This window comes from Haliaeetus leucocephalus, unplaced genomic scaffold (genome assembly GCF_000737465.1).
Source record: "Haliaeetus leucocephalus isolate CR32 unplaced genomic scaffold, Haliaeetus_leucocephalus-4.0 Scaffold76, whole genome shotgun sequence".
Classification (NCBI taxonomy): Eukaryota; Metazoa; Chordata; class Aves; order Accipitriformes; family Accipitridae; genus Haliaeetus; species Haliaeetus leucocephalus.
Window position 1 is genome coordinate 2,986,492 of NW_010972512.1, and position 26,007 is coordinate 3,012,498.

Here is a 26,007-nt window from a genome sequence, read left to right on the forward strand (position 1 = left end):
CTTGAAGGATGCCAAACACCCTAATCTGCTGTGCTTCCCTCTTTTTGTCTCACGACTTGTATGGCATCCTCCCCATCCTGTACGTGCGGGTGGTTCACGGTTTTCCTGGGAAGGCAGAGCCCCTTGCTAGCCCTGTGCCCCCTTTCTCTGCCACATGGCTGGTGCCAACAGCAGGGCTGCAGCCCACCTCCTCCAACACACACTCAGTCAGTGCAGACCTTGGTCTCCGATGGCTTTACGACCTCAGGCAAAATTCCTTCCTTCTCCATTCCTTCGAGGTGACTTCATCAGAGGTCACCCAGATCAGAAACCAGAAACAGTGGGCTGTGCTATTGCCTGCATCCCTGCCTCTCCCCAAAATTGCAGCAGCTGTGCAGGGGGCTTGCCAGGGAACTGGGACTGCTCCCCCTTCAGACTAGCAGTCACTGGAGGAGGCAGTGCTGGAAACTGCATGTGGCTTTGCCCCGATCTGGCAACTGGCTGCTTGTTTCTGCTTATTTCTACCTATTTCCTGCAGTACTTCACTGTCAGGGTGGGTGGGCTTTAAATTGAAGTTGTGGCTGTAGGTATGGGGCTGTCTGTGAAGCTTACTGCATTCTGCTGCCATAGCTGTCAATGCTTTACTGACTGTGTGGTGTGGATCGAGCCCCTGGGACTCTGTCCCATGTCCCCACCTCATTCCACACAGCTTTAGTAACCGGCTAATGATGCTTTTTTTGGGGTGGTTTGGGTGTCTTCTGGACTGCTTTCAGTGGGGTTGGGGAGGGGAGTTGAGCTTCCGACACCGCTAGCCCCAGTAAGGTCCTGGTCCTCCTCAGCCCTGGCTGTGTTTCCTAGGGGTGACCACGGACGAGCACCGCAGGGGCCATGACTCGATGCCAGGAGCGCAGCTGAGGCAAGCTCGGCGCGGGATGGGAGCGCGGAGCTCCCTGCCCTGCACATCCCTAGCCCCAAAGCGCTGGGATGGTTGCACGTGTGCTGCCGCCCTCTCAGCCAGCCCATCATCAGGGCACCGGCCCCTCTGGGCGAGGGTTGGTCCTTTGCGTGTCTGGAAAACACCTCCACATGGCTGGGGCTAGTATAACTAATAAACTGCATCGAGTCTTCACTGGTGGAAAAGCAAAGCACCCCCCTCCTTCCCCACGATGCTCCTCCCCTAAACAACTTAACCTCCCCCCCCACCCCCAATATTCTGATCTATACCGGAGTCGTCATGCATTGATCGGCGTCTTATCTGGGCGATTATGCTACCCGGACGGTCTGCCGTGAATTTGCAGGGAGCCGAGACAGCTGAGCACGGGAGCCAGCCCTGAGCGGCGGAGAACAAGAGCATGTCTCATCCCGGCGAGCAGCTGCCGTCGGCCTGAAGCAAGGATGAGGCCACGGGAGAAGAAGGCAGCTGCCCCGGCACCTTCCGAGAGCCCCCGCTCCTGCAGAGCCATGTCCCGACCCCAGCGGGTTGCACGGCACTCCGGGCGGCTTTGAAGTTAGAGGAGGCAGTTGTGTTCAGAAAGGCAAGAGATGAACTGAAGATTAAACATGTATGGGAATTATCCTCACTTCATTAAGTTTCCCGCGGGCTTTGGCAGTAAGTATTTTACTTGCGTTTGCAATCTGTGCCTTCTGGGTTAGGTGGAGGAACTGATCCCGCAGTAGGAGTATGGGGGGGGGCAGGTAAAGGGAATTTAAAAACACGTTTAACCTAGCTCGTTTGTGGCTGTAACCTACATTGCCTGTGTGCTTATGATTGAAGCTCTCCTGTGATTATATGTGCTGTGAACTTCAGCACAGCCAAACCGAGCTGCCTGAAATTATGCAGGCTTGAGTCAAACCACGACTCTTTGCTCTGAAGTTTAGTATATGGCATTTGAGAGATGCATGTACGTGTTTGCGTGTGATGGACTGAATCTATGCGTTGAAAGAATAGGATCAAACCAAGTAATTATCTTTCTAATTGCATTTTTATGAAGTTGTTGGAGGAAAAAATTCCTTTTGAAACATAAAACAGCCCCCAAGAAAATCTAAAGAGGGCTCTTTCCTTGCCTGGTGGCTGTCTCCTGCCCTTCTGACACAGATACCACCATAATCGCGTGAAGCTGTGTCAGATTAGCCAAATGAGGCTGCACAGTGAGATAGCTGTCTGTGAAGGGCTGCGTCTGCGTGGCTGTGAGCTGCAATACCCCCGCGCACGCCAGCTGTGAGAGAGCCCCAGTTGCAGAAACCAGAACTGCTCTTGGGAAATGGGCTTTGCAATTACTGGGGCTCGCTCATTATTTTTATCTGAAGTTATTCCCCTCTTGCCCTAACGGGGGGGATGTGTAAGGGGAATGGGTTGAGGAGCTGTAGGGTGCTCCCCAACGGAGGCAGGGAGTGGGCAGGTTGGAGCGCTTGGCTGCGAGGAGCTGGGAGCACCCACGTATCGGCTGTTGACAAAATATTGATGCTGCTCCAGGGAAGTTAAAGTGCATTGTTGTTTATGAATGTGCAAAGTCTTAGTATCTCTGGAAAACCCCTCGAGTTGTTCCCAGCCCTTCAGGGTGGGTAAATGCCTCCAGGACTTGCTCTGGATGCCCCCAGGCTGCATACATCGACCTTTTATTTCTCTGCTAGAGAAGAGGTTTGTGCAGGCATTGAATTGCACGTGGGATGTTCCTGCTACGTGTATATTTTTTTTTTCCTCCCTCTTGCACCAGATGCTCACCTCTGGTAATTGTCCAACTCCAGAAAAGTCATTGGTATTGCATCAAGTCATCCCCAAGTTTCACAAGCGCTTGACTTTCCAAAATACCTTTTTAGGCAGTTTCTGCAGAAAAGAGACGACTCGCTGGAAGAATCTATTGCTCACTGGTGGTTTTAAGGAACAAGCAAAGACAAGCCAAACTCTCCTATTGCTGCAATAAGAGTAAAACAATGGAAGTGTTGTTTGTGTTTAATTTGTGGAGTATTACGAATTTACAAGGAAGCGAAAGAAAAGTGACATTCAGACTCATCTTCATAGGAACCAGGCACAGATCCCTGTAGAAACAGGGGTCACAGCACTCAGCATAGCCTTTGGGAGATTTCTAGGAAAAGAAATTGGTAGTAGGAGCAGAGGTGTTTCTGCTCCACCAGTAAAGGCAAAGGAACTATTCTCCAGCCCACGGACAGTTCAGTGTATTGGGACTTTAACTTTCATTTAAAAGTATATTTAACTGGTGTTTTAACCTGCTTCTAACTTGGTTTAGAAAAACAGAGGTGTCTTCTGCAGGGGAACTGCTGACAGAGACGCAAAAGCATTGCCCAAGTTTTGTTTGGGCTGCTTTAAAACAGCTGCTCTGGCCTGGCCTGTGCTCCCTGGACGCTCTAGTCCTGCAGGTTACCACTCACATCTACACCCCCTCAAAGCCGGAGGGCTTCCATGCTTCCATCCAGGCTGGTGGGGCTGGGGACCTGCGGGTGGTGTGGGGGCTGTCTCTCCTTGGGTTGTTGGGTCTGCAGAGAGGGATTTCTGGCTGTTTGAGAAGGCAATTGCTGCTCTGGCCAGACAACTTTAGGGCCCATGAGCTGTGCGAGAGGGCAGTCAGGCTTTGAGAGGGATGAAGCAGGGCAAGATCATGGTGACCATTGATGAGATGGAGTGTGTGGCAGCTCCCCACCGCCTTGGGGTCCTCGCCACAAAGCCCATGAAGGCAACCTGCATCTCCATCAGGCCTGCAATACGTCTTTGCTGCTCCCCCCTCCTTTAAAATAGCTATGAAACTGTTCCTGGTCCTGCCTGTGCTGGCACCATGAAGGGGGACATCAGGGCGGTGGAAAAGGGCAGTGTCCACACTAGGCTGTCAGCTTGTTGCATTCATTATTCTTGCACCATGTTGCTGGCGGGCACAGTTAAGGTGATGTGGCTGCTGCTGTTCAGTGTGTCTAGATTTTATCATCGTATTCAGATTTCCTTTAGCTCTGAAATTCTGGGCTTCATTTTGAGCATAACAGAAAAAAAAAAAAAGCCTGTATTTGCTGTCTTCTTTCTTGCATTCAAGTAACTGTTACATATGCTTTAACTTAATTTTATCTGCATTCAGGTTAAAAATAAGGTACATGTTTTTGACAGTGTGTATAACTGTCACTTTGATCTTAAATGTCTGAATAACACCATCGAATTTGGCTGAGAATGTACATGCACAAATTGGTAATAAGCAGATGATCTGAGATGACAAAAGGACAGTCAGACGCTAAAGTATTACAGATGAGTTTGTAGACTAGCAGGGAAAGTGTTCAGATGAGTGACCCTTAGACATCTAAGGCAGGAGACTTGCACTAAGGTAGATGGATTTGCCTTCACAGCCTGGGCTATAGGAGCAAGGAAAGGGCTTCAAAATGCGTTTTTTATTCTCCAGAAGGATGCATTTCATCCGGACCCCAGCTCCCAGGGCAAGGAAAGATGCTGTGCTGGCTGTCTTCTCTCTTTGAGCACTCTCTGGCAGTTGGTTGGGGACAAGAACTAACTTGGCTCCTCCACAAAGTCTCTTTTATTAGTACTCATGTAATTTGGCCTGTGGCCACACCACCTCCGGCTGCAATCTTGTCAGCTCTCCCAAGCAAAGCAGGGTTAGGCCAGGTCGTTTGGGGGATAGGGGGAAGAAAACCCAGGCTGTGCCTGCAGTGGGGCTGCTGCCTGGCTGGTGGGCACCTTTTTCACCTGTGATGGTCCCAGGTTTTGTGACCTGCAGGATGCTTTTTTCCCTGGGTGTTACAGCTTGCCATGTCTGTGCCTGTAACTGCATATGTGAAGATGGAAGAGGGCTCTTTGGCCCAGCAAAGGTGTGAGAGAATCCAGTGACTGGGCAACTCCTGCAGCCAAAGCAATGCAGATTTTTTTATTTTATTTATTTTTATTGTTTGGTGGGGTTTTTTTGTGTGTGTGGTTTTTTTTTTTAATTGCCTTCAATTGCCTGGGGCAGCCACAGACCCTGCAGCTGGTGGGATCCTTTCTGATGGGGACCTGTAGTCTCTCCAGGAGTTTAAAGACCACTGTAGGAATTTGTGCCTGTTTTTTCAGTGGGAAATCTGATCAGACAATCATGAAAAACCCTTCAGGCCTCAAATTCAACAACTGTTATTTCTTTGGAGATGAGAAACTTTATCCAACTCTTATGTGTTACTGTGGTCACCAGGGGGGATGTGATACCTTGTTAGGGTGAGTACATTTGCTTTGCAGTCTTTATTTTAATTACCTGACAAGCAGTTGATAAAGGAGTCTTTGGTTGGCAAGATCACCATGGTCATAAAGTTACCCTGTAATGCATGGCTGCTGTCAAAGTCATGGCAAAGCCTGTGTAGTTTCTGTGGATTTTGCTCCTTCCTTCCCTCCTCCTTCGCTTGGCTTCCCAGAGAGGAGAATATGTGGTTGCACTGCAGGTACGTTTTGTCCAATGTCCTTGGACATATTAAGCTATTGAGCCACTGTTCACTTTCAGTCAAAGCAGACCAAGATCTCAAAATAGCATCTGATGCTGAGACTGCACCAGGGCAGGTGAAAGTCTCGTGTGCTTCCAGCCCACGGCTTCTTGTGGGTCAGGTTTTGGGTGGCCCCTGTTTGCAAGGGCGGCACAGGAGCATTACCTGAGAGGAGAAGGAGCAGCTCTTCCCACCACCTGGAGAGCTGAGGGAAACTTTCTCCTGCCCTGTGCAGATCCCTGTCGCAGAAGCCGCTGCTCATGTATGTGCCAGCACACCTCCAAAAAGTTTTTTCACCTCCATGATGTTTACTGTCAGGGGGAGGCTGCATTATTTATTGACTCAGAGTTGACTAGGGAGATGGAAGCACAAAGGTTACTGGACCTTAAAAGAAAGACAAAAACAATAACCTTTCTGTAGGATATTAGCATGGCAATCTGTACTGCCTGTGGAAATCTGCTTGGACAGTTAAAAATATCACCAGAAGGGGAACAGTTTTTCAGTTTATCTTCCATGTATTAAATAAAAACTGCTTCTGCAGTCATAGCAGCAAAACTTTGATTCCAGTTAACACGGGTTCCCTGCTACATAACTGCATCCAGTTTCAGGAGTGTTTCTCACAGGTATTTTCCCTTGAAGGTCGTCCCCAAGGACAAGTTGCCTGCCAAGCTGTACCTCCCACGCACGCCTGTGCTCCTCTGTTGAAATCAGCCCTTCTCTGCATGTCTCTTCCCACTTCTTGGTGCTTTCTGATCTGCGGAGGATGAAGTATCTGCAAAGTTTTGCTAGTCGTGTGTCAGGCGGGGCAACTTGCACCTTTAATTGTTCATGCCAAGGAAATGAATCCTTTCCGTGTATATCTGAGGCCTCAGAAGCACAAGTGTGGTTTTTGTTATTTGAACAACTTCAGCTTTTGATTCTCTCTGACATTAAAAACAAAACTGTGAAGGTTGAAAGTATCATCATCTCTAGGCTTGCCCTGGATCTGCAGGTCTCAGGAGGTAGGATTGCTTTAGGCCTTAGTTGAAGAAAGACCCCGGTGGGTAACACAGATACCTTGCCTCTCAAGGCTTTGCTAGGTGTTAGAGCTGAAGGGGTATGAACCAAGACAAACTTGCAACGCATGTTGGTTAAATAGACAGCGTATGTAGGGCTTGGATGTTTCTGGTCTCTGTGCGTTCTCGTTCCACTTTCTGCTCAAATGTAGTTGCTGAGACTGGTGTTTCCTGCCATTATTTGGGTGAAAATCAAGATAGCTTTATCGGTTGCAGCCTGGACGCTTCTCCTGCCTTTGCTGAAGCATTTGGGGTCACTTGCACACTCTTGCAGGTAGCCTTTGCCTCCACGCCTGCCCCAGCTTTACCTGTGAAGTGCTCACAGCACAGAGGTATCCAAGCTGGCTTTATCAAGCTAGCATTGGTCCTGGACCAATTTAGCTGTGTTAGCCCAGACCTGGCTGTTTAGCATTGGTGTGGTGGACCTGGAGTTTTGTGCTCTGCAGGTGCATCTGTTGGACACCTATGCATCTGCTGTGATGTGGACGGTGTTCTTCTATTCCTGATTTTATGAGGCTATTCATGCAAGTTTGCCATCCCTGGACTAGGATTTTGCTAAAGTGGAGGTAAAACACAGGTGGAAGTGGAGTATCAAAGCTTTGTGTCCTTGCTCGGCTTCAGTTGCTGGTGGGTGAATTTAACACTTGCTTATGTCCTCAAGGGCACTGTTTTCAAGATGCAGAGAACCGAGTGGTTCTTAGGGTCTTCCCTCATTTTTTTCTAATGTCAGCAGGGTTGTCTATGCTGACGTTGGATATGATCCTTATTCTGAATGCTAAAGCAACAGGATCTGTGTGTACGCTTCCAACCCACAGCTGCTGTCTGCAGCAAGTGATGTGATACATTTGCAGAGGCAGTTTGAAACAGCGAAGCACTCAGAAGCAAGTGTCTTCTTTTTTAAACTTTGCTTCCTACAAAGAGAAGGCTGGAATGTGTGAGTTTCTGTACAAGGAAGCTTGTGGAGGGTTGATAGAGGCACTGGGTTCTCAGGACACTGCATGTTTGCAGTGGAGACATCAGAGAATCCGCACAAGGCAGTTCCTGCCTGTCCTCTCTTCCCCTGCTCCTCCAGGAGAGAAATAAATACGGTATCAGGCTTCCCTGAACCTCTCTTCAGGAAACTACCTGTCCAAGCATTAATGTGGATGGGGGAGATGGGGAAGAAAGACGTAAACAGCCTCATTTGTGGATCAGAAATAAGCTGGTCTTGAATCTGGAGTCGGTGGTTGAAAGCAGTAGCAAGCCCAGATGCTTGGTGCAGGGTCTCAGCTGGTCCTCCCCAGCAGACGTGGGGGACCTGGCCGGTCTGGGAGCCGCATTCGGTGCTCGCGGGCAGGGGCTGTGCCGGCCACAGAGCCCTCGCCTCCTGACGCAGGGCTGCCCGCCGCTCCGTGGGGCCCCGCCACAGCTGGCTGAATCCCCGGCGTTGCTTGTCACCTCGCATTACCTGATGGACAGACTCCAGGCCCGCTTTGGCCTGCGTAAATGTCACCTGTGCCGAATGCTGCTGGAGAGGCGGAGGTGGCCAGCTGTGGCTGGCATGAGTCCTGTCTCCCCAGTCCCCCCTGCTCTGTCCCAGAGCTGCTTCCCTACTGCAGAGCAGCTCCTTGCTGGCCCCACTCTGCTTCCACCCTGACGCTTCTGTTTGTCCCCCAAATGATGGGAGAAAATACCTCGAGGAAAGCCGTGCCATCCCTGCGAGCTCAAGGCCTTTCTGGTTGCTTTCTGTTGGGACGTGGGACATGGACCGTCAGTATTTTCCTGCAGATCATTTTGTTTAATCATTTTCAACCAAAATGAATCAGGCTTGCAATCTCTGTCTGCATTGTCCAAGCCACCCTGGCTCCTTTGGGCTGATGAAACGACTTGGAGGGTACTCAGCTTAGGGAATAAGTAACCCCAGTGTCAAGGATGCTTTAGCATGGCTCCTCCTGCACACCTTCTGCCAGCTGTGCAAATTGTTCCTTGCACAAGCTGATAACCTGGTAGCAGTCACATCTTGTATCTCTCTTGGAGCACTCCAGCCTGAAAATGAGAAGCTGAGAGGAGTGTTTCCCCAGGTGTGGGAGGGTGCATTTCTGCTCCCTCAAGGATTGACTTGGCAAACTCATTGCAGGGAGGGACTAGAAGTTAAAGTTTGGACCACCTTGCAGGAGTGCTTTGCTTTGATGTTATTTTTTTGTTTGGTTGGTTTGTTTTGTCTCTGCTTTTCTAAATGGAATTTGTATTACAGTTTATAATGGATGGATAAAATTGTTCGTTGGTAAATGAAAAGTTAACACTGATAGTTTTGACCAACAGATTTGTCACAGCCTTGGCAGGGCAGCGTGGTCAGGCACTGTGCTTTGTGTTGTCAGGCCCTGGCAGAACCTGACTTTGCTCCTTGTCCTGGTTTCAGCTGCGATAGGGTTAATTTTCTTTCTAGTAGCTGGTATAGTGTTATGTCTTGGATTCAGCATGAGAAGAATGTTGATAACGCACTGAGGTTTTCAGTTGTTGCTTAGTAGTGTTTAGACTAAGCCAAGGATTTTTCAGCTTCTCATGCCCAGCCAGCAAGAAGGCTGGAGGGGCACAAGAAGTTGGGAGGGGACACAGCCAGGGCAGCTGACCCAAACTGGCCAAAGGGGTATTCCATACTGTGTGACATCATGTGCGGTATGTAAACTAGGGGAGTTGGCCTGGGGGGGAATCGCCGCTTGGGAACTAACTGGGCCTCGGTCGGCGAGTGGCAAGCAATTGCATCGTGCATCACTTCTGTTTTCTGTTTTGTATATTCCAATCCTTTTATTATTGTTGTCATTTTATTATTGTTACTATTATCATTATTAGTTTCTTCCTTTCTGTTCTATTAAACTGTTCTTATCTCAACCCACGAGTTTTACCTTTTTCCTTCCAATTCTGTCTCCCATCCCACTTGGGTGGGGGGAGTGAGCGAGCAGCTGTGTGGTGCTTAGTTGCTGGCTGGGGTTAAACCACGACACACCTCTGTGCTCTCCAGTAGATATTTTCATTTATCCATCCATCTCTACCAGCAAACACTCCTTCATGCATTCATGCTTCCTCTTTGGTGTCTCATTGCTGGGGTAAGAGAGGTAGGCACAAGCTCTCCAGGCTTCCTGGCTTTGACCTCTGATCCTGCCCTGGGAGCTAGGAGATTCCCCTGGCCATAGCCCTCGAACAGTTGCCTCTTGGCATGGACACAAGCACACCACGGGGCTTGCCCTGGCCAGCAGTCTCCTTGGGTGAAAGCCTTGCTCTGGGTCCTTACAAAACTTGGAGCCTTTCTAATGGAGAAACTTAGTAGTGACAGTGTTTCTGTAAGGTCTGGTGTAAATGCAAACAGTTAAGTAACTCTCCTGGGAGTCTTTTCTTATTGGTTTAAATCTTCTGCATGATAGTTTCAAAATATGCCCTTTTCTGTGTTAATGGAAAAGGATGAAGAATCATTCTTCTCCTTAGCTGTCCCGATGTGATAGATTTCTGCCCAATCTCCCCTTCAGTGGCTTATTTTCCAAGCTGAATGTTCCTCAAAGGCAATGTTGTTTATCTAGCTGTTTAAAGAGGCATAAAAACAATTTCTTTGTAAGTCTGTGCTACAGATGCTGGGGAGGACTGCATGCTATGGTACCAGACTACTCGCAGGTGATGAAAAATGCATTTGCTTTTCTCTGAAGCCAATAATGGCACAAGTCAGGATGGCCCTTTTAAGTGCCAGGAGACAACCCAGGTACCTCTGTGAGCTGAGCGTTTAGGTAAGTCAGGGGCCAGGCAAACAGCACAGCTTCTGTCCACTGCTAAAGGCTCTCCTGGCAGCTGTCTCTGGGGCGAAAGTCTTTTGCGCTTGGAAGCCATTACGAGGTAGGGATTTTGCTGTCTACTAACAGAAACCAGGCTGCGTGTCTCCGTGATGGTGGCAGGGGGATGTGGGGTGACTCTCTCCAGCAGCAGGCAGGAGCCCTGGCTCTGCCTCCAGACCGCCTTGCTGCCTCCAAGGCTTCTGCTGTTGTCATTGAGCCGGCTTCCTCTTGCTGCACATCGCTTTCCCACTGGGAGAATTGATCCAAAAAGCCAAAGCAAGAATTGACAAAGACCTTTTCTCCCCCTCTCTCTGCAGAATTAAGTCTGAAGTGGGTTGATAACAGCGGATCGAGTCCTCCTTGACTCTGACAAATGTCTTTAATGTTATTCAGCAAGCTGACCTTTTCCCGTCTTTATTGTGCATCTTCCCTTTGAATCAGATTTGATTGTTACTTCAGGTAAAATAACAAACACTGTCACGTAAATAACTTTGCAATAATGTTAAAAGGAGGAAAAAACCAAACAAAACACCAAAGCGTTGCCTTACTTGCAAATGCAATGGGAACAAGCATCCTCTGTGCCAGCCATGGCAAACCAACTGTGTGACCTTCCCACACAACATCTTTGCCTTGCCACTCCAGGGAATGATCTCCTGTGTTGAAAAACCATCAGAGAAACAATGGTTCATTGAAATGTTAACAACAGCTAATGCTAACTGGGGTTGGTAAATTCTAGGGGAGGGAGAGAAGGTCATATAAATCCTTAAAATACAGCTAGATACATAACCCGTCAGGACTAGTGGGCATTTGATGCCCAGATACCCTCTGAATATTTGAGACTGGTCTTATAGAAGACAGCGTTTAGGCCTTGGGTGACGTGTTCAACCTCAGAGACTGCCCTAAAGTGGCAATGATCAAGGTTATATTGCTTTTCTATGCTACCTTTTCCCCAGCAGAGTTCAGGGGCAGATTGATCTTACGGGGCTACCGTGAGGCTCAGTTTGGCTATGTGCACTGGAGCTCTTTAGTGTGGAAGGAGGAAACCCTCTTTCCTTGTGGCTGTGAGACCGTCTGCCCAGGTACGTCTGTGTGGCCACAGTCTCTGCTCTGTCTCGTACTAAGTGAGGAAAAGTAATGGGCAAAATATTTTGTGGGTGCCTTGTCCTGTCATCTGCGTTGCTAGCATGTCATGGGCAGTTTCTGTCCTGCATTGCTCCAGCTCCTTCTGAAGATGCTGGCATCAAGATTTGAGAGCTGGAGGAACACGTGAAACAGCACGGTGGAGAGGGAAGTGGGTGGGAAGGGGAAGAGAAGCCTCCTGAGCACGATGCCCAAGCCATCGCAGGAGCGAAGGTGCTTCGTAAGACATGGGGACTGTTTAGGGTTTCTAGTCTGGTTGGTGGGGATTTCATGGTTTCAGATGTGCGCTGTCTCTAGAGCCGGCTTGGACAAAAGAAATAGGACCTCAGGGAATAGTTCAGAGAAAACCAGCCTGAGGCAGGCAGGCAGCAGTGCCTTCTTTCAAGTCAGCTGAGGCACCAAAGCAGTGAAGGAAGATTTGATTATTAAGTATTATCTTCATAATATGTTTTATTGCTGTACATAACTCTATTTCCCCTACCATAACCAATGTTTTGCTGTTTACCTTTATAGCATAAGGCATGTTTGCTGATTGGTTTTGAGCCTTGGCCAGCAACTAAGCTGACATGACCAAGGCTGGGCAGCTGATTGCTGTACAGCCGGCCTCGCTCATAGTGCATTTAATCTTTCTGCTTCTCCCCGTAGATTCCCCTGTTCACGCCAGCTCCACATCTGTGAGCCCATCGTCAAGCCTTTCCACGGGAAATTCAGCGGAGGGGCACCACAACTACCTCGAGGCCCCTGCGAACGCCTCCCGGGCGCTGCCGTCCCCCATGAACGCGATCGGGTCTCCGGTGAACGCGCTGGGCTCGCCATACAGGGTCATTGCATCTTCCATTGGCTCGCACCCCGTCGCTCTGTCCTCAGCCCCAGGCATGAATTTTGTGACACACGCCAGTCCGCAGGTAGGCAGATGTGCACACTTGCTTCGCTACAATTCATGGTGTTCGGTCTGGGTAAAGTCCCAAAACCTGGGGGAGTGGGTTGGCTGGTGGGGAGTCTGGTGTGTTTTGGCCACTTAAGGAGATCAGCTATAAAGAGCAATTTCCAGCATGTGAATCTTTCTGCCTATATCATCCTGGCACAGACATAGAGAAGACACCTGTATATATTTCAAAGTACCCTGCACAATAAGAGGAGAGAGCTAATTCCCAGGTTTGTTCTCACTATGGGTGAAGTCCGGTTCTCCTCCGCTGCATCTATTGCAGTGTGTATGTGGAAATAATTGGGATAGCCAAGGGCTGCATCATGTGAAGCATTCCCCTTCTTCCTGCAAAAGCATATCTGTTTTGTTTATTTGGAAAGGAGACGGACTTTCTGGAGAGAGACAAATGTTAATGCTAAATGCCAGCCACATACTCCGCGTTGCATATAAACTTTGCCTGTAGAAAAATGAAGCGCTCCCGTCCTTAATGCCTGAGCTCACTCAGGTGCTGAGGTTTCCCCTCCAGACAGGGGGAAGACCCAGGCATTAAGGTTGGTGCCTCCCCGGAGCCATGGATGGGCTGGGAGCCTTCCAGAGTGGCTCTGTGGGGCAGGGACAGGGACTCGCTGGCCCAAGAGCCTGACACCACCTCTGGCATGGCTGGGACTGAGGTGGCGGTGTGGAATTTTGATAGTGTGCTGAAATGTTCTGGGAGTCCAGAAAGTAGTGGACATTCTGCCTTTTATTAACAAGACTTTGCGTTTTATTAGTGGGACCTGAAGGTAGGGAGTGCTCAAGAGCCTCACGGCTCCTGCTGAGGCAGCAGCGGGGAGGTGGTCCCCGAGCCCTGTCTGCCCCATACCCCAGTGCTACACCACGGTCTGTCTGAAGCTTTTCCTAGCACCTACCGCCAAGGCTGGAGAGGATGGTATGTGGAAGCCCCTGAAGAGCTCTGAGAGAGTATAAGGGTAATTTGGCAGGTTTGGCTTGCCTTTCACCAGCATCCTCAACTCCTGCGTGGGCCTGGGCTGTCTGCAGTGAGCATCCTTCCTCCCCTTGCACCACCCAACTGTTCCCCATCGACCCGATGATATTTGTGCCCGTGGCATCCAGGGCAGGGACTTCATGGTGGTGGAGCTGGTGGCAGCACTGGCTGCATGGGAGCCTTTCCTTTGGGGTTGGGGATGGTCGGGGAAGCGGTTTCCCCAATCCGGGCACTGTGCCAAGTTCCCAGCTCCGAGGAGCGGGCTTCATTTGTGTTGCCTCTAATGCAAGGAGACAGCTGGGCCTTGGGGATTCGGCAGGGAGGCAGCTAATGGATTTGGGTTCAAGGAGTTGTCCCAGATATCATACATGATTGCACTTAACCTGCAAGAGTCAAGCTCCAAGGACAATGATGGCTAAAACTGCCCCATTTCCCTGCCCCCCCATACACCCTTACTCTCTGTTATTGTCTCAGAGTGCAGCCAGAGAGAAAGAAAAGGTGGTACCTGAGCTCTGAGTAACATTTTAAACCATAAGAAGTTCCTCCTGGCTCAGCATTTTGCCAAGAAGAAGTTTTAGGGTAAAAAACAGGTGGCTGGACACTTGTGGGGAGGAAGGGGTTGATTTCTCCTTTCCTAGGGCCAAGTGCAGATTTTGAAGCATGAGGATTTACAGCTGCCAGTGCCTGGGCTTGGGTCTCTGCTGAGGAGAGCGGACCTCTGTTCCTCTGGGCAATTTTTCCCTATACACTTTTATTTTCCAGTGGGGCAAAATAACCTGGCTCCTAATGTGGTAATTTTTGGTGGATAATTTGTATTTTCAATGCCATCAGACCTTTGAAGCTTTGAAAATGAAGGGACAGTGGTGAGGGAAGATGAAAACAGGCTTCACCTTTTTATTTTTCTAATGACAGGTCCAAAAATCCCAATGGGATGAACCCTTCTTGTTCTTTGCTGAAACTTCCTGTGGAAATTATTATACTTTTTTCATGGGAAATGGGCAATTTCTTGGAGCAAATGGAGAACTTGCAACAGCATGCATGAAATCTAGTGGTTTAGAAGTTATGGAGACTATAATGAAGGCTGTAGCTGGATTTTCATCCAAAGCCTTGTTTTCTGTCCCTGCTTCCGCCCTCTTGCTGGGAAGAAGAACTTTAGCTGATAAATTGGGGTGACTGTTAAAAACAAGCTCAATGATGAAGAAACCATCCCCAGCCCTCAAAGTATGGCAATGGGAAAGATGATTTGATAGTGGTTTTGGAGAGACATTGCTCTGCCCAGACAGCTTTTGACAAGACGTGTTCAATGGCCCTTAATCCTCACTGCCCTGCCAACAACAGCTCGAAAGCAAACAGCAATAAACCGAAGCCCTGGGCAACATCAGGCTTTGGTCTCTAATCGATGTCAGTTTGTAACCTTTAACTTGCAGCAACCATGAGCAGCTCCTGGGAATCTCAGCTGGGGGCTCTAGGCCGTTTGCCTGCATCTCACTGCAGCTGATTTTTAGATGCTCCGCCTTGTTTTTTTTTTTTTTTTTTTTTTTTTTTTTTTTTTTTTTTTAAATCTGGCAACCCCAAATCTGCTCCATTTTCCAGCCTGTGATAGCATTTGGGAACCTAAGTCCGAGGGAGAGACCAAGATGGCCATGTTTTCATGTGTTTATGCAGATTTGCATATCATGAGACAGGGAAGGTAGCCTACTTAACACTTTTTTTTTTTTTTTTTTTAAATCATTACAGCTTCCCTAGCCATGCAGCAGTGCAGGTTTAATTGCAACAGATTGTCTGGCTGCAAAGCTCTTCCTTACTAAGCTGTTAGTGCTCGAGGCCACAAGCAGCCAGTGATCAGCATCCTCTAATGACGCGGACAGGATCCCACCAGCCTTGTCGCTTGGAGGCTGTAAGTGAGCAGCTGAGGGTTGCTGTCTGCCCTTTTCCAGCTCTGCTTAGTCCTGGCTTTGGTTACAGCATCAGAGCAGGGTGAGAGGCAATTCTGCTACCAGGCATCTGCTTAAACTCCTCCAGCTGGATTCACCAGAGGATGTCTCTCTGCCCATGGCAGCCCCATGGAGTTGCAGGGGATAAGCTTGTGGGACGAGCCCAGCAGGAGCATCAAGGGAGGGGTCAGCTCAATTTGGGGATGGTTTCATTGAGGTATGAGTCTCTCTAACCTGTCTTGTGGTTTCTGCTTCTGCAGCTCAACGTCCTGAACAATGTCAACAGCTTGGAGGACGTAAAGCCCTTGCCAGGTCTCCCGGGGATCGGGAACATGAATTATCCATCCACAAGCCCAGGTTCCTTAGCCAAACACATCTGTGCCATCTGTGGGGACAGGTCCTCAGGTAGGAGGTTTTTTTTTTCTTGGGGAAGGCTTTGTGTAATGAAAACTCCCCTGATGCTCTGAAGCAAGGCTTGTGCAAGAGTGAGCACTGTGGAAGCTCACTGGGGCCATACTGGCATTGCAGGATTCGTAGCTGGGTCTGGCTTACCCAAGGGCAGGCTGTCTGTTTTGCAGATTAGTTGCGCTGTGCCCAGAAGAGAGCAAAACTAAAAGCCATGCTCTTCTCCCTTATGTGTATAATCTCATTTTACATTTTGTCCCTGTTTATCAAAGGTAAATTTACCAGAATCGCTTGTGCTTTTACTTACCTGTGCTTTGTAATAGCTGGGCTTTGGCTGTGCCTGGGTTTTTTCTCCTACCCCAGAGACCTGCAGCCTGGCTGGGCATTGCAGAGCCCCTCTATATCAGTGCACCCCACTTGCTACCTGTGGCTTTTCTGCACTTGCACTGCAGCTAGATGTGACTCCATGTCCTTCCCCTGGGATGCGGTCCCTCCTTATCACAGGAAAGCAGTAGTCCTATAGTTTGACTGCTGCTGGTCACTATTGCTGTGAAGAGCCACTAAAGCCAAGTCAGGCCTGCTAAGGTGTTACCCTGCAGCCAGTTTTTTCACCTTTGGGGTTGGTTTGAGCTCCTCCATGCTGAAGGGAAAGGCAGATGCCTGCCTGCCCGTTGATGGCCTCCCCTTGCCTCCCCAGGGAAGCACTATGGGGTATACAGCTGTGAGGGCTGCAAAGGCTTCTTCAAGAGGACGATCCGGAAGGACCTGATCTACACTTGCCGCGACAACAAGGACTGCCTCATAGACAAGCGCCAACGCAACCGCTGCCAGTACTGCCGCTATCAGAAGTGCCTCGCAATGGGGATGAAGAGGGAAGGTATGTGCAGGCTAGTGGAAGGAATGGGCTTGTAGAAATTTTCCTTGCGTTCATTAGGGTAAATCTGGCTCTCGGTGGCCCTCCAAGGCTGGAGCATTCCTGACAGCTTCAGGGTGTTTTTGACCTGGTTTTGTAAAGGAAACAAGGCTGCTGGGGAAGCTGTCACATTGTATTTTTCTTCCCATCCCACCTAACCACCCATACTGGTGACTATTGAACCTATTAACTGATTTTGACCCATGCTTGCCTTTAGTTAGTGGTCCTTAGTGGCCTGGACACCTTGGACTCTCCTGTAAACCTCTTGCAGCCTGCTTGTCTCCTGCGTGAAGAGCAACCTCCTTTTTTATTTTCAGCTTACTGGCTTCATTTGTCACCACCTAATTCTTGCACTGGAAGATAAGGGTGAATAACTTATTTCTATCTTTTATTTTATAGTTCTCTGTCATTTCCACTCATAACCTCACCTTTGAGGATAAGCTCTGGTACAGCTCACATCCTCTGATGTTTGTGCTGCAGGAGAGCGCTGTATGGAAGCAGTTCATGCAGCCTCTTCCATACTCCACATGCATTTACTGCAACCCCTGAAGGACTCTGTTTCTGGCCCAAACCATCTAAGGTGTTGATCTGGAGCAAGGATCTGACCTGAGGCAATTGGACTTAGAGGGATTTTGCACTGATTTTAAGGAAGCCTCCAGGAGCTGCTGAGGGTGACGTGTCTGCAGTGTGTCCTGCAGCCCTGCCTCTCCCCCACGCAACTCTAGAGAGTACGAAGGTCTTTGTAAAAGCCACCACCGTGTGAGTCTCTGGTGTGTGGTGTGTCGTGGTTTAACCCCAGCCAGCAACTAAGCACCACGCAGCTGCTCACTCACCCAGTGGGATGGGCGAGAGAATCAGAAGGGAAAAAGGTAAAACTCACTGGTTGAGATGAGAACAGTTTAATAGAACAGAAAGGAAGAAACTAATAATGATAATAATAACAATAATAAAAAGATTGGAATATATAAAACAAGTGATGCACAATGCAATTGCTCACCACTTTGGCCAGTTTGGGTCAGCTGTCCTGGCTGTGCCCCCTCCCAACTTCTTGTGCCCCTCCAGCCTTCTTGCTGGCTGGGCATCAGAAGCTGAAAAATTCTTGACTTAGTATAAACACTACTTGGCAACAACCAAAACCACCAGTGTTATCAACATTCTTCTCATACTGAATCCAAGACATAACCCTATACCAGCTACTAGAAGGAAAATTAACTCTATCCCAGCTGAAACCAGGACACATGGAAAGGCAAGCCCAATGGTATGGGGGTTTATCTGTCCACCTCTGCCCCCTGCAGCTAGCTGCTCCCTCCTTGGTGGAGCAAGGACCGCTGAGCTGGATTGTCTCCCAAATTATCCTGACAGATGCAAGGTCAGGTAATGACAACTAGCACAGTATTTAAGCTGCTTTTTTCCAAGATAAAATAACTGTGCTGCCTCCAGGGTTGAATGCTAGCAGGCAGTGTAGCTGTCCCTTTTTGGAGGCCACACTGTCCCCCTGCAGAGAACGCAAGTCAATCCTTGTGTGGGAGCTCAGACTGTGCAGCCCAGAGCCTGGGGAAGCAGCTGTAACACTGGGCAGAGGCTGAGCCTCATCCAGTTCCCTGTAGCATCATCGATGCTGTGCTGCCTCAACTGCTCAGGGCAGCCGAGGACTGCGAAATGCCGAGCTTGAATCAAAAACCTAATCCCAGGCACAGCTCTCCCTTCCAGCTGGGTGCAAAGTGATTCAGAGGACCAGGGTGTCAACATAACTTCCCTTTGCAGAACATGAAAATTTAAACCGCAGAATCTTGGTGGATCCTGCAGAGGTTTGGCTGCAACAATCACAGGAGCTTTCCAGGAGCTGCAGAAACTGGGGACAGATTGCAGCTTGAACAAGGAATGCTGGATGAGTTTGGGGGCTGAGTGATGGGACTGGTATTTCCTTGGCATGCTCTTTCTTCAGCTAAGATTTTGATGGCTTTAGAAACACTTCCCTGGTTTCTTCCATCCATTACCCTAAAGAGGACAAATGCTTCCTCCAGCTGGCTGGCACATATATGCATCCTGTGTTGCCCTCCCTTGCCAGTGCCAGACTGGATGCCCCGCTGAGCCATCTCCTTGGGTGCTGCCAGTTCCCCAGCAGCTGGGCAGTATTGGGAAGCGCATCGTCCCAGCTGAGAGAAACGCAGGGAATTGCTGAGCATTGCAAAGTGGTCAGGAGTCTCAGTGCTGAGGAACCTCCTGTGGTTTGGCCCTTCCCCTGAAAGCACCCTAACATAAGCCAGGGTAAGGCAAGGCTGATGCAAGGGCTTATTTCCTGACACCACTGTGTACAGCAGAGCAATAAAGACAAATGGGAAAGAAATCTTCTGTTCCAAGTATCTGACCTAAAACTTGTCACACCCTTCTTCCAGCAGCACTTCCCTAATTGAGAAAATAGGGATCAAAATCTTGTGCAGGCTTGCTGTGAGCTGTGGACTTGCTGAGCTGGTCCCTTCCTTGGTGTCCCCTGGTGTTTATGCAGGTCCCCTCTCCTCTTAAAGGACTTTTTATCCCTTGGCCTTGGTGTTTTTTTCCACACCTCTGGATAGTGACTGCCTGGTGCTTAGCTAAAAGGTAGGGAAGCCATTAAGCTGTTGAATACTGAAGCACCAATGTCTGCATGGCAGGGGCCAGCTTTGCAGCCAGCTTCTCCCCCACTGAACCTTCATTTTGGGTGTGTAACTGCCTGCAGCTCAGTACAGGGTGTTCTCTGAAACCAGGCTGGCTGCCTACCTGTCCCTTAGGGGTTACAGGGCATTTTTGGCCCCTGCCTGGTGCTGTGTGCTCACACAGGGGAGTGATGCTAGCAGGGCTGTAGTTTTGGGACATTTCTCCCCAGCAATGAGCTAAACTGATAATGACCCCTGCTGGTCACTTTTTTTTTAAGCAGGATTTTCTTATTTCCCTTTGGGATTTCTCCAACAAAAATGTGCACCCAGGACTTCTGCTGAGCACAAGGCTTGGCATACCACGTATATATGTCCCACACTGACCTGTCCTCCACACGCCCAGCAGCCCTGGGAGTTAATAGCCGAGATCTGGAGAGAATTTCAGTGATTCTGTTCCTCCAGTCAGTAGATACTTTGGAAAATGTATAGAGATGGGAGAAGAGAGTGAAGACATTGGGGTATTCAGAGGTGCTAGGAACTGCTTTCTAGTGGAGAGGGTTGGGAAGAGAGATGGTGGAGGGAGAGGTGACACCAGGGCTGGGTCAGGCTGGGTAATCTTTTGCTCAGGAATGAGATAGGCAGCATGTGTGGATCCAGCTGGGAGCGAGGGACCGTCTAGCCCTGCTGCTGGATGCTCTGGCTGCTGTGGGACGGTTTGAAGCACTTCGCGAGCACAGCAAACCTCAGTGTCTGGGTGCTGGGTCCCTCCTGCCTCCTCCAGCATCTAGTAACAGCCGATTCCAGGCTGCCACCTGGAGGTATCAATTCCTCTTTCCTCTATTCTGGAGCTTCATACCTAGGAAATCACAACCTTTTGTCAAATTTGGAGGCCACTGGTCTACAGCAATCCCAAAGTTTTTTGGGGGGATGGATATCTGAAATATCTCTTCTTCCAGAGGAAAGGGGACCCACTGCAAGCGGGTAAGTATTGCTGTGAATGTGAAGAGCTGTGTTTCTGTCCTGCAGCTGTGCAGGAGGAGAGGCAGAGGAGCAGGGAGCGTAGCGAGAATGAAGCTGAATCCACAAGCAGTGGCAGCGAGGACATGCCGGTGGAGAGGATCCTGGAAGCCGAGCTGGCAGTCGAACCCAAGACAGAGGCGTACAGCGACGTGAACACAGAGAGCTCAGTAAGGGCCACTAACATCACTTGCAGCTTGAGATGAGAGCCTTTGAGGTGCGATTTGAAAAGATAAACCCCACGTGAACGGCTAGCATTTTGCAAGGGGATTTTGCTTCGCACCGACTAAAAATCACCAGCAATTTTTCTTTTGAAGCTACTCTGAATGACAATTAGGAAACAGCCTATACGTTATTTTCCTAGCATTTTTTTCCAGTTCCCGTTGGTTTCAACGAGTAGATAGGGCAATAGCTGGATGCTGGAGAGTCTGAGCCCTGTGCTGGCTTCCACAGTTGCACAGCCCTGGACACTGCTTTTCTGCCCCAGTGACCAAGACTGGAATGGAGCTGGGCATAGCAGGTTTACTGCTGTGGTTTTACTGGTTTGGATAAAACTGCTGTTCATGCCCGTTCAGAGGCTGCTTGATGGCTTTTAGATACGCTCTGGGAGCAGGACTGCAGCCTGCAATGCAAGGCTTGCTTTGCAAAGAACAGCAAGCAAATGGAAAAGTCTAGCAACCAGATGATTTGCCTGGTTGTAGAGGGGATAGTAGTAATAAGTATCTTCTTTTCCCACAGCTGAGTTTATTGGCAATTTGGTCATTTTGCTTGTGGCTCTGAGTATTGTTAACTTGATCCAATACTGTGTCCAGTGCAGACCGTGATTATCAAAGATTTTTCATTGACAAATTCTCCTCTTTTCCTCTGCTCTTTTCCTTTTGATATCACTTTTAATTAGACAAATGACCCTGTCACCAACATATGCCATGCAGCTGACAAGCAGCTCTTCACACTCGTCGAGTGGGCCAAGCGAATCCCCCACTTCTCCGACCTGACGCTGGAAGACCAAGTCATTCTTCTCCGGGCAGGTAATATCCCCAACTTGTGGCCTCTGGGGCTATTCCTGGTACCCCATCCCTTCTCTGGGCTGTGTGCTGTGCCAGCCAGGCTGGATGGTGAATGTGAAATCCTGAGCTGATCCATTCCTGCTGTCACAGGGCAATCAACCCGTCCTGAGCCATGATGAGCGGTTGGCAGAGAGGTTGTGGATGGGGCAGTGGAATCTGTTGTTTGTTCCCTCTTCATGCAGACTTGTAGGAGGGTTGGGGAAGGGTGAATAAATGTGACTTGTTAATGCAATTCCTGTAACTGCAGAACTTACTATGTGTGGGGCACGTTAGTGTGTAACATGCAAAATGATGTACAGGGGTTGCTGATGCAAGGAATATGTTTTTCTTAGGAGGAAAATCCAGCATATTTTATTTTATTTTATTTTTCCTCTCCTCCTTTGAGTCTTTTTCTGCACCTTCCTTGCTGCTGGTCAGAGTTTACCACCCCTTGCAGCATTGGCAAGGGTGCAGTTGGTACCTGGGGTCCCATCTCTCCTGTAAGCTGAGTCTGAAGCCAGCAGGGAGAAACCAGCTCTCCTGCTCCATGTGGGGCTGATTTTTTGCTGAACTGCCTCTTGTGTCCTGTCCACCTCCTCTTGCAGGCTGGAATGAGCTGCTCATTGCCTCTTTCTCCCATCGCTCTGTGTCAGTGCAAGACGGTATCCTTCTGGCCACGGGCTTGCATGTGCACCGCAGCAGCGCTCACAGTGCTGGTGTGGGCTCCATCTTTGACAGGTATGTGGCCTCTTTCTGTCATCCCCTAGCAGTGGCGGCCAGGCTGGCTCTGTCTTTCCCCTCTGGATGGGAAACATGTCCTTAGTGAGAACTAGAGCAAGCCCATGGTGATTTGGGGCAGAACTAGCTTAGAATGAGGAGGAGAGACTTGACTGGCTTAAAAACCAAGAACGGGGTGAAGGCACCTTGGAAAGGGATTTGTAGCTGCAGAAGCAGATCTTTGGTTGGGTGTGCAGGGGAGGAATGCTTCTTTGCCTTCTCTCAAGAGTAGTCAGCTGTAACTGGATCTAGAGCTAATACTGATCAGCAAGAGCTTTAGCTGGCAAAGCCTTAAACCCCAACTTGCTCATATGACAACTGCACATGTACTGTCCATGCCATGCCTGCTCCCTGCCTGGCATGTGCAAGGACAGTGCCCATGTTTTGCACGGTGAAATGCGGAGAAAAACCCATGTGGTTTTCCTCGAGTGAGGGCAAATTGCTCTCCATAGTCTGAACAGCACAGAAACTGTGTGCTGAGCAAAGTGAGAATGGGAGCGAGTTTGATGCTCAGGTCCCTGGATGCTGCTGATACACATGTAGAAGAGCAGTGTGTGGCATGGCTGTCCCTCAAAGCTGCCTCTTCCTGCAGAGAGGAATGGGGGTATTCCCAGTGCTTGTCCCAGATGTTTTTCAACCTCCAGCCTTGCTGTCTGTACCTGTCTCTGATTGTCTGCCCACCCGTGTCCCCCACATGCAGAGTTTTGACAGAGCTGGTGTCCAAAATGAAAGACATGCAGATGGATAAGTCGGAGCTGGGGTGCCTGCGAGCCATTGTCCTGTTTAACCCAGGTAAGTCTGAGGCCTGGGGCAGTCCCAGGTGACACGTGTGCCCTCTGGGCCACAGCAGGTCACAGGCAAGAGGGCTGTGGCAGTGAGCATTAGGACTGCAGGCAGATTTGTCCCAGCCCCTGGGTGCCTGATTAAAGAAAGCCCAGGTCCTCTCCCGCCCGTGCATGCAGTCACGCTGCTGGCAGTGGAAAGGTCCCCTCTGCAGTGATTTTTTTTCCCTACCCATATTCTCTCCCTCGTCCAGATGCCAAGGGTTTGTCCAGCCCCTCAGAAGTGGAGTCGCTGAGGGAGAAGGTCTATGCCACACTGGAAGCCTACACGAAGCAGAAGTACCCGGAGCAGCCAGGGCGGTGAGTGTCCCCAGGCAAGGCAGGCAGCTCAGAGCAGCACAATACCCACCCTGGAAAGAGGAGCCTGAGGCAGGGGTGTCTGTTCTAGCTCTGCCTGAGCCACCCTCAAAGCCAGGGCAGGACACCAGCCAAAACTGCCTGAGCAGCCCAGCTCCTGCAGCACTGTCCTCTCAGCCTTTAGGGTGCCGGCGAGATGCAATTTTCTTGCTTTTCAAATCCAATCCTACCCTCTGCTGGTCGAGCTCTCAAAACGCTGGATCCATCCCCATCGCCACCAGCCGAGCGACGCACCCACAGCATCTTCTGCTATTTTTGGCTCTAGATGTGAGCGCAGAACGCTGCAAGCGGGACTTGGGGAGGGGGAGGCAGGCTGCCAGCTGCACCCCCCCTGCAGCTGCGCCTCAAAACAGGAGGCAGGGGTTGGCAGAGGCAGTGCCGAGGGGTTGCGGACCCTCTCAGGAGGCTGGGGATTTTTGAAGGCGGTTGCAAGAAGGATTTAAATGGCACCATGGACATGTAAGTCACTAGTTTCAAGTCGTGGAGAGAGAATCTGGACTTTTTTTTTTTTTTTTTTTGGGGTTTTAAAAATGCTAAATTCTGTTTTGAAGAGAGACATATTCCTTCCGCACATGCAAAGAGAAATGCTTATTTTGAAAGCATAGGGGAATCTAAGGCAGAGAACTCCCGAAGGCATTTTGGGGGAGAATTGGGGTTCTGCTCTCCCAAGCACCTGGCGCAGGCTTGGAAACACGTGGGAGGGGGCAGCCAGTGCCTCCCGCATGCCTCTGACTCTGCTCTCTTCCAGGTTTGCCAAACTCCTCCTGCGCCTGCCGGCGCTGCGGTCCATCGGGCTGAAGTGCCTGGAGCACCTCTTCTTCTTTAAACTGATCGGGGACACCCCCATTGACACCTTCCTCATGGAGATGCTGGAGACACCCCTGCAGGTCACTTGAGGGTCTGGCTCCTCTCTGGCCAGACCCTGGCCCCCCGTGCCCCTGCACAGCCTCCTACCCCTCTGCTCTGAGCCTGCAAGAGCTCGAGAGATGTCCTCCACCCTCCGCTCCTCCTTGGTGGGATTGTCGTGTTTTGTACAGCTGTAAATCACCCCCTCTAACCCTCCCCTCCCTGGCCTGGCTGTGGGGGGTCACAGATCCTCTGACCAGCTAACCATTCCCCTGCCCCCCTGTACAGATAATTGCTTTAAATTATTTTTTCACTCTCAATAAAAGCCAACAAAACAAATAAAAGAATATGAGAGGCACTGATTGGAGCTGGCAGAGCCGTGTCCTCTTTTGCTGCGGTCACATGTCTGGCTTGGGATGGGGCTGAGGGACACCCTCCTGAGACTTTTGGGCAGGAACATCACTCGGGATATCACTGCTTGTGCTGATGGGCACAGTCCTCTGGCCAAGAGAGGACGGGTATTTTTGCTCCTTGCTCCTGCTAAGGAAAGACCTGGAGAAACTTGCTGCTTTGAATAGGAACATTTCGTTCCACCATCTTAAAAAGAAACTCTTGGACTTTGAGTTCTTTGAATTTTTAAAGTAATTTAAAAAGTGACTTTTTAATGTGCTTTTTATTTTCTGAGCTAGTCTAGCCAGTGAGGGAAGAACCAAAGTGCTTCATTTTGGTCCAGATGGAGTATTTTGGGGTGACCCAAGCCTGGTGTGCTCATGGATAATTTTCATTTTTCTGAAGCTTCATGGATCCTGTTCTCAGGCTTCATTTTTTTTTTTCTCTCTGTATTTTTGCACTGGAAACAGGCTCTTCAACCCCAAATTTATAATCTCATACCTCCATAAGTGGAACTTGCAGAGAGGGAAAGCACAAGACATTCTAACAAACCTGCCTCAAAGGTCTGCTTGGTCTTTCCCCTGCTCAAATGGCACTGCTGGAGCTTCCCATTGCAACTGAGCTAACCAGAGTCAAATGAGTTAAAGACATTAATTTGTTCAATATGCGGAGCTTATCCTGGTGGGAAAATGTCCTCCCAGGAACCCAGCAAAACTGTCTGTATTATTATTCATAAAACAGGTGTAGTGTTAAGTGATCTGCCCCTTCTGACCCTCTCAGCAGACAGTGCGGTGAGATGCAGCCGTGCCTCGTCTGTCCGCGTGACAGATTGCAACGCTGCCGCTCGGCGACTCGGGGAAGTTCGAGGGAAAAGAGTAGTGACAACAGGAAAGAAAGAAGGATAAAAATGAAACATTTTGTTAAAACTCCCACACGGGGACATGATTTATTCTCCAGTATTTCACTGTGAGAAGGAAAAAGAGAATCAAAAGAGCAGGAAAAAGAAACAAAACCCCCAGATTATGAAAACTCTGATTTTTTTAATTTTCTTTTTTTTCTGGTGACACTGAAAAAACAAGGAGAATTTCAAAAGAGGTGAAAAGCGCTGGCCAAGAGGATATTTTTAATTGAAAATTATTTTCCATTAAAAGGCAAGTGTTTAAAGACAGAAAATATTCAACCTGCTCATTGTCCTTTGCTAGAGTTCGAGACACTGCCTGCAGACTGGTCTGGGATGATACCCACACCATGCTGCTGGTTAGACAAAGCAAGAGGTTACCTCCAGCCTCGGCTGCTACAGGCTTCCCCCTCTGAGCTGTGGGCTTCTAAGAGCTGGTCCCCAGCTAGCTGGGTTGGGTTTCTTTTCTGATTATAAAGCCCTGAGTTTCTCTTGACCTCCTTGCTCTCAGGTTTGATGGTTTAAATCAAGGAGGTTGCATTAGCAGGCTTAGCGAGAGAAGGACTGCAGGAGCTGATGCTGCTGTCTGAAGATAGACCATGTGGTATTAATGG

At 49.4% G+C, this 26,007-nt stretch overlaps 1 protein-coding gene across 1 annotated transcript; it reads left to right on the forward strand.

The window, feature by feature from the left end:
* Positions 1 to 1,486: 1,486 nt before the first annotated feature.
* Positions 1,487 to 24,438, forward strand: RXRG (retinoid X receptor, gamma). The gene is made up of 10 exons (XM_010581627.1): positions 1,487 to 1,588; positions 12,071 to 12,330; positions 15,530 to 15,674; positions 16,372 to 16,551; positions 20,247 to 20,407; positions 21,136 to 21,265; positions 21,889 to 22,021; positions 22,761 to 22,852; positions 23,097 to 23,202; positions 24,008 to 24,438. Exons 1-10 carry the CDS (start codon positions 1,540 to 1,542, stop codon positions 24,153 to 24,155), a joined length of 1,404 nt encoding a protein of 467 aa, XP_010579929.1. The 5' UTR covers positions 1,487 to 1,539; the 3' UTR covers positions 24,156 to 24,438.
* The last annotated feature ends 1,569 nt before the right edge of the window (positions 24,439 to 26,007 follow it).

Coding starts and splice junctions, on each gene's coding strand:
- RXRG (XM_010581627.1), top strand. CDS start 1,540: ATGTATGGGAATTATCCTCACTTCATTAAGTTTCCCGCGGGCTTTGGC. Junction 12,331..15,529: donor TGACACACGCCAGTCCGCAG/GTAGGCAGATGT, acceptor CTGCTTCTGCAG/CTCAACGTCCTGAACAATGT. Junction 20,408..21,135: donor ACGTGAACACAGAGAGCTCA/GTAAGGGCCACT, acceptor ACTTTTAATTAG/ACAAATGACCCTGTCACCAA.